This window comes from Sinohyriopsis cumingii, chromosome 13 (assembly GCF_028554795.1).
Source record: "Sinohyriopsis cumingii isolate HCF-2022 chromosome 13, ASM2855479v2, whole genome shotgun sequence".
NCBI classification, from domain to species: Eukaryota; Metazoa; Mollusca; class Bivalvia; order Unionida; family Unionidae; genus Sinohyriopsis; species Sinohyriopsis cumingii.
In genome coordinates, this window is record NC_142973.1 from 14,222,819 (window position 1) to 14,230,546 (window position 7,728).

Genomic DNA, 7,728 nt, shown 5'->3' on the forward strand with positions numbered 1-7,728 from the left:
CTTTATTACTCACAGCAAATGGTGGTAAAAGTCAACATCTGGTTAAGAACTTGAAAACTAAAGGAGGTTTACACTTAAGTAAGAAAGCAAAACATTACAATATTAAAATTTCAAACGAGAATAAAATAACATTTTTTGAATGTTTTTATGAACTAAAAACTAAAAAAGGAATGAACTAAGAAAGAATTTATCAAAGCTAAATAATACCAGTCTGTCCGGGTGTACAAGTACATGATCATTGTACCCCACAAAATTTCCAGTTTCTGCTTAAAAAAAACAACATATCGACTGTATCTTGCGACAGCAATGCACGTTTCCTGTTTACAATGTGTCCAGCCCTCAATATGATGGACTGCTGAAGATCATGGGAGATAACATCCTTCACCCAAGAGGAGTCAATCGTTCATCCATTGTTAGAGAGGGCTATTTCTGTACTATAAAAAGAACCATAGACCCCTGCCTTATAGAAGCTGGAGACTTCCCTATATAATGCACTGGCAGATCTGGCTCTATGCAGTTTGTTAGGAATAATCAGAAGAATAAACAAAATAGGTCCCAAAATGCAGGCACATTATGCTATGACAGATCTTAATCTTTGTTGTTTGCCATTTGACTAGTCCTATAAATGAGCATATATGGTACATTTCAAAATTTTTATAATATAATGTTCAAGCACAAAACGGCAATTAGTTGAGCTAATCCAACTTGTCTTTATTTAGAACAACATATTGAATGTAGGACATTCTAATGCCTAATGCGAATTACAAGTGTTTAAGTCAAACAAATATGTGTAGTTTATCATCTGACACGCATAAAAAAAATTAAAAACTCATTTAGATTATTATTTTTGAGTGATTTAAATCACCTGATTTTAATAAAAACAACCCTGAAGCCAGGTACTAAAAGCCCTCAAATTCAATGAACAGTAACACATAAAGAAAAATTATGGAAAGACTTGACTGAAAATGTTAGTTACAATTTACAACACAAAAATGTACAAAATTAGATATGCAAAAAGTCTGGTCAGATAATGAAATACGTAAGTCAACAGACGAGACTTATAAGAGGTCCACAGAACAAAAAAAGGTATTTCAAATTATGGAAATAACCAAGGAAGCATACTGGGATTATGCTTTTTGTTCTAACAGGGGGAAAGTACATTCACCTTAAACTGAGGACTAATGCAAGAAAGAGATAGCAACATAGTAAAAGCAGGGATTACTGTTATTAAGATAATAATTACTAATTACATGCTTTTTCTAATGAAGGCACCTAAAAGCACCTCTTCATTGATCAGAGATTACCATACTAAGTCCTGTGTAAGAAGCACCCAAGGTAAAGAGTGTTGCCACTAGACCTGGTTGTTGAATAAGCCACTAGATCTGGTTGCTGAATAAGCCACTAGATCTGGTTGTTGAATAAGCCACTAGATCTGGTTGTTGAATAAGCCACTAGATCTGGTTGTTGAATAAGCCACTAGATCTGGTTGTTTAATAATAAGCTGGCAGATCATGCTTGACCATGCTGGCTCATCTTACATTTTCAATCAACCAGCACAGATCCTAATCTGGCAACATATATTGCAACAAAAGATCTGTCTCACAGAACAGACCCTAATCTGGCAGCACTTAATGCAAGAAAACATCTGTCTCATAGAACAGACCCTAATCTGGCAGCACTTAATGCAAGAAAACATCTGTCTCACAGAACAGATCATAATCTGGCAGTACTTAATGCAAGAAAACATCTGTCTCACAGAACAGACCATAATCAGTGTTGTCCTGCCTGAAGTGGCATAAAAATGAACCCAAAGAATAGAGATGCAAAATCATTATTGCTTACTGTATATTTACTGACTCAAGGGGCACATCAAGCTAGCTTACAAAACAGACTGTTTACCTTGCCAAAGAAGAATAAGACAATCAAATTCAGTATTTTACCAATTCTGACAAGTATGGGCACCAATCAACAATATATGGTCAATAACCCTGAGGCTGAAGAATAAAAAAGATGAAATGCCCAGCAGCTATCAAAATGTCTCCCCAATCACATATTTCATAACAAAGTGATATGACTCATTATTTGAATCCAAAACTATTGGCAGAATTATGTAGTGTGAAATGTGAACAAAAGATACAAATGTAATTGTGCAAATGTATCAAAAGTGATCAAATTGTCTAGATTCTCTAATAAACTGAAATAATTTGACTGATAAAAGATATATGTGAACATTTTTGCTGTTTTTATTTTTGGTTGTTGTGCCCAAATCATCACTGCCCTGGCTTGTCCCCCTTTATGCTGCCATCCACTGTAGAATGACATGATGTTAATCATGAAAATTGCTACTTTATGGCACAGTGAACCCTATAGGTCTATGCACAAAACACTCAGGTATGAACAGATCATTTGTGGCATCATATCCTGCCAGCTTATTGTCACTGTCATCAGACAAAGATCTGTTTCATTAGAAAAAGCTGTGCGCTGCAAGACTAGGGTCTGTTCTGGTACACACAGATCATTTGTTGCATGCAGTGCTACCTGATAAGGGTCTGTGTTTTACATCACCAGGAAATGAGTAATGTGTGTGACAGTTACAACACACTGCTCTTGCCAAGGGTGATGCTGCTTTCCATGCATTTGTCTACGATCCAAATCCTAGGTCAACAGATGCTGAATACATCAAGCTGTTCTGACAGGGATTAATACTTAAGAAACGAGTGTTCTAAAGGAGTTAATACTATGGTTAAATAGAAGTGGGATTATATTTAATGTCTGCATTCAAAGGTTAGTCAAAATAAATTCACTTGTACTCAGCAGCGAGAGGCCTCATAATCCGCCTGAATAACAAAGCTGAAAATCGAGCATAAATTGTGTCGTACACAGTTGTTCTCCACCACCAGCCATGTCAGACAATAATGACAGAGAACAGCTTGTTGGTCAATGAAAACCCCCATGTTGATATGACGATCAATTCAGGACCATCAATAACAAGATTTTTAAAATGGTTGCTGTGGTGGCCATGGTTGATGTCTGAGCAATACTATTTTCATTAAGAAGCAATCAGACCATGAATGTGTCAAGCTTCATGGCAATCCGCCAAGTAATTTAGCAGCAGAGATAACAAAAAATTTCTGAATGGATGGTCATACATCGGACACTGGACAACAAGGTATCACGTAAATTAATCAGGTGTACAATTAAACCAGCTAAAAAGAAAACATGGGATGTTACTTTTTTGTTTATTTTTAAATAAATAAAATACTTCAATTTATCTGATCATTTTCTTCAAACTTTTGCTGATAACTGGTCTTATATATGGACAAATTCAAAGTGTCCCAATGGCATTTCCTATTTTCCAGTTAAGCTGACTGTCAACCCTAGAGCAAACGTTTATCTAAATCAGCAAGCTTTTATTAATTTCTTTTTAAAAAATGACCAGCATTTGGTTATCAGAGACATACTATGTTTATAGGTCTCTGACTATATTATCGCAGTTGTATATTTTAATTATTAACCTTCATAATTTGCCTACATGGTTGATGATAAGATTTCATGCAAGAATATCGTTCCTCACCTGTTTGGCCCTTTCCCAGGGTCTTCTCCAGTCTATATGGCCCCACGTATTGTTCATCCCTCTCCCTGGAAGAGTGATGATGATGATGCTGATGCGCCATTAACGGAGGCAAAATCCCCACTACCTCCAAACAACTGAAAAACCAACCCAATAACTCAGCATTGCATACGCTTTCTTGAGCTATTGTATGTTGTTTTTCATTAATATTCCACTGCAGATCGATCACCGGCCATAAACCGAACTATAGGAAAATCACCAAACATACCACAGACAGCAGATAACTCCAGAACTTTGGTTTTTAGCTACTGATAACTTTATCCACAAGGGTACTTTCCTCAGTGTCTGAAATCTTACAGATCTAAAAACACAAGACCGTACATTTTCAACGTGGCGAATCTTCAATCTTCATGTATTTAATTATGCACTGTTGATACACTGGTCTTGACTTGATCTATTCAGCTTTGTTCTCCCTTGCAGTAGGAAGTGTTATCGATTTTCAGCTTCACGCGCGCCCTGCTGATGAAAGACCTCAGGGGAGACAAGTGGAACTTTCACTTGAAATTTTGCGGCGATAAAGGGAGAATAAACGGTATCTTAATTAATAATAGCACATATTAATTCGATATCCTAAATCCCAGAAAGTCTTTACATGAAATACCCTCAAGAGTTTCTCAACCAATCTGAGCAGACTACTTGTATACACGCATCAATAAAATTATAGCATTCCGCTGCATTTCTAAAGTTATGCGGGTAGATATATTATAAACGGTATCGACTAATATTTATTATATATTAAATATATCATACAAAGAAAGAATTTACTCTTCAACGTTTCGAAGAGCACATCACACAAAGAAGGTATGTGGACATATATTGCGTATGGATAGATGGATGTAGACTATGTAACATGTACATAAGATCAATATTGTTACCATTATATGGTCTAAAACTATGTTACAGAAAATAACACAAACCAAAGTTTTTAAAATTCAACAAATAATTTTTTCCCTATAATACAAAGTGAACAATTAAAAAGAAATGTACTACAAGCATAATTTATATGGTTTGTCAAATTCATTAAGTACATATGTGTATATAGATTTAATTCTGTATTGTGTGATGTCTTTTGTTCGTGGTTGAGGGTAGGAATTGGGTCTGCATGTATAATGTCATGAAAGGCAAACATATTTACCTAGGTCTGAGTTCTAGATCCAACCTTGATTCTGACCTTAGAATTTTCTTGAAACGAATTATGTTAATGGAAAACTCCATTAAGAAGACAGAGTAGTGGGAATCTATATAAGATTGTTTAGAACTAAGAAATCTCTGGAAATTAACCTTTGATCCTCATTCTGATTCTCACGTTGTATCTTTGGTTTTCATATTAAGGCTGATAATATTATAATTTGAGAAGACACTGGAATTACAAATTGCTAGATATTTTCGAATTAAATCGCTATTTGGGAATTGTTGTGAATATATTCAAGGAGATTTTAGGTTACATTATTGTGATACAGCAAGACTGTTGACACATTAGCACATTCGAGACTGCTGGCACGTCAGCACATTCGATATTGGTATTTATTTTGGAACACCACTGGAGTTTCATTAGGAATACTCTGTACTTTTGAACTTTTCGTGGAACTAGAGTACTATTTGGGATTTAATTAATTTAAATATATTTTATTGTCACAATAGGATACAATGGGATTGAGCACAAGTTCTAACAACTTAAATTAGCCCTCTCTCTACATGATACAAGTATTACAACATATTCAACATGAAAACATAATCATGAAAACCGAATGGAGAGAGAAAGCACATTCTTTAATATACATATCCCTCTCATATCCTCTTTTTTTAAAAAAAAAAATACCGTCCTCTAAAACAGTACATACCAATATCCAATGATTTACTGTCCATCACTTAGTTATCTAATATCCAGCAAACATATATCAAATGTCCATCAAACACTTAGCTTCTCTATAACCCAGTACTGTCTAATATGTAGCACCCACATACCTACTATCCACCAATAAATAATATATTATCAACACCTCATTATCTACTATCCAGCAACCAATTATCTCTCATCAACTCCAGTTATATAATATCCAACACCCAATAAAATACTATCCAAAAACAAATTATCTAATAAACATTAACCAATTATATACTATCAATACCAAATTATCCACTATCCACCAATCAGGGACATACTATCCATCAATGACAATGATAACACGTATCTTGACTTTTGTCTCTTCTGACACATGTATTGCTTTTTTGACGCTCTGGACACTCTGAAGATCAATGCCTTTTCTTATTACAGATATAGCAAGTAGCTTGACTTTTATCTCGAAAGGAAGGGGACTAGTCCGTCGGCTTGTCTGAAGAAAACTTTCATATGACACCTCGCAAAGCTCTGATCAGAAATTCGATCGGTGTGGGCTCTTCCATCTTCCTGGTCGGTTTGAGAATGAAATGAATACTGGATGGGAAGACAATAACCATTTATACATACACTGGTCTGACATGGATATAAAAGGACCTATGGTGTTTAAAATGTAGTCATTTGACTTTTTGCAGTCAAGATGAAATGATCGCATCATTTCGTGGAGAAAGGAGAAGGAGAAGAAAGTAAGAGCAGAAACGTGATTTATCGCCTCACACAGTAGCTGAAGTCTTGGCTCAAATTCATGTCAGCGATTGTGAAGATGACACGAGTGAGCCAGAATCCAGACACAGAGATTCTACACACAACCAAAGTCCGCCACTATTAACCTATCGAACTTCCTACCACATTGAACAGACGGAAAATCGCTCCTCTAGAAAATTTAGAACTACGGCTTACACGTACAAGGTAAAGTTTAAACATTTCAAGTCCGAAGTACCGTTCGAGAAAGCAGAGGGGTTCATCACCGAGGTGTGGGATTCTTTATTAACCACAATGAAACGGCAATGTTAAGCCAAAGAAGACGATCGCTTGTGACTTTCCAATCTTAACGACTGTTTGAAGACCCCGTTTGGATCGAGTTTAGCAGCCAGCAGAATTGAGACCTTCCAAAGTCATCGACAAGATTCAACACGTGCAACAATCCAACGACAAAGTTTCACATCACCAATGGAAAAGCAACACTGTTCATGACCCACGTGTCTCTTTCCCAAGGGACAGGACACAAAATGGTGTTATTGGTGGACGATTTTCTCAGCACAAAAAGTCTCGTCCGCATTAACAACCCTCAAGACAAGATGTGTTTAGCCCGTGCCATCGTCGTAGGATAAATGTATGCCGACAAGAATTACACGGTTAAATGGAAGGAGCCTGGAAAAATATTAAAAAATCGAACCGAGCCAAACAACGAAGAGAAACAGAACTCCTGTTACAGCAAATGGGGCTATCCAAACCCCACACCGTGTGGCATTCCTGAAATGCAAAAATTGCAAGACGTCCTGGCTCCACGCTACACGTTGAAAGTGCATCCTCAAGAAGTGAACGGACTCTGTTGTTTCAAGGTAAAGATTTAAAAGACAGAAAATACATTCACATCGTTTTTCACGATAAACATTTCGATGCCATTACCAGTATCCAATCCAAAAATAATCCAAGAATAATCCAAGAATAAAATTTTAGTAGCACTAATAACAAAATGTTCTACTGATTTCAAGTTCGAATCCCGACGAAGAATCCAGGATGGAAGACGATGACTTATGCTGTAACCTGAAGACGTGAAGTCCATTGTTCCTTGTAGAAACAATAATTACCACTCCGGTTTGGGAAATCTAAATAAATTTCTTAAAAGAACTGATTAAGACTTTCTCATGAGCACATGCATTTTCCAGGAAAAAAGAATTAAGCCTTTTGAATCTAAATAATTTGAAACGACTATTAAAAAAGCACAACAAACAGCTTCCAGTGTAACAGCCCAACTTCTACTGAAAATAATTCTCCCAAAAAAAGGTTATATCGTCTTCTAAACCGTAAACAGGGGGTCACGTGATCATGTTTAAGAAGCTCGTAGAAATTTGATACTTGTTAAGGATCACGTCCACCCTGTGCGGCCCTGTCTAAAACCGATCATATTACTCTAAGAAATAAAATAAAAATTGTTTATATCTAAACCCCTTAGTTCTATTATGGCCTCGACAACAAT

The 7,728-nt window shown here is 36.1% G+C and overlaps 1 protein-coding gene across 2 annotated transcripts in view; it reads right to left on the reverse strand.

Annotated features, from left to right (window-relative positions):
• The window catches only part of LOC149784961 (serine/threonine-protein kinase BRSK2-like), a 250,696-nt gene extending 246,629 nt beyond the window's left edge, over positions 1-4,067 (reverse strand). For both annotated transcript variants that reach the window (XM_089978615.1, XM_089978614.1), the window contains exon 1: positions 3,575-4,067. In XM_089978615.1, the coding sequence (XP_089834741.1) occupies positions 3,575-3,674 (100 nt within the window). In that variant the 5' untranslated portion in view covers positions 3,675-4,067. The remainder of the gene's footprint in view (positions 1-3,574) is intronic.
• Positions 4,068-7,728: the final 3,661 nt, after the last annotated feature.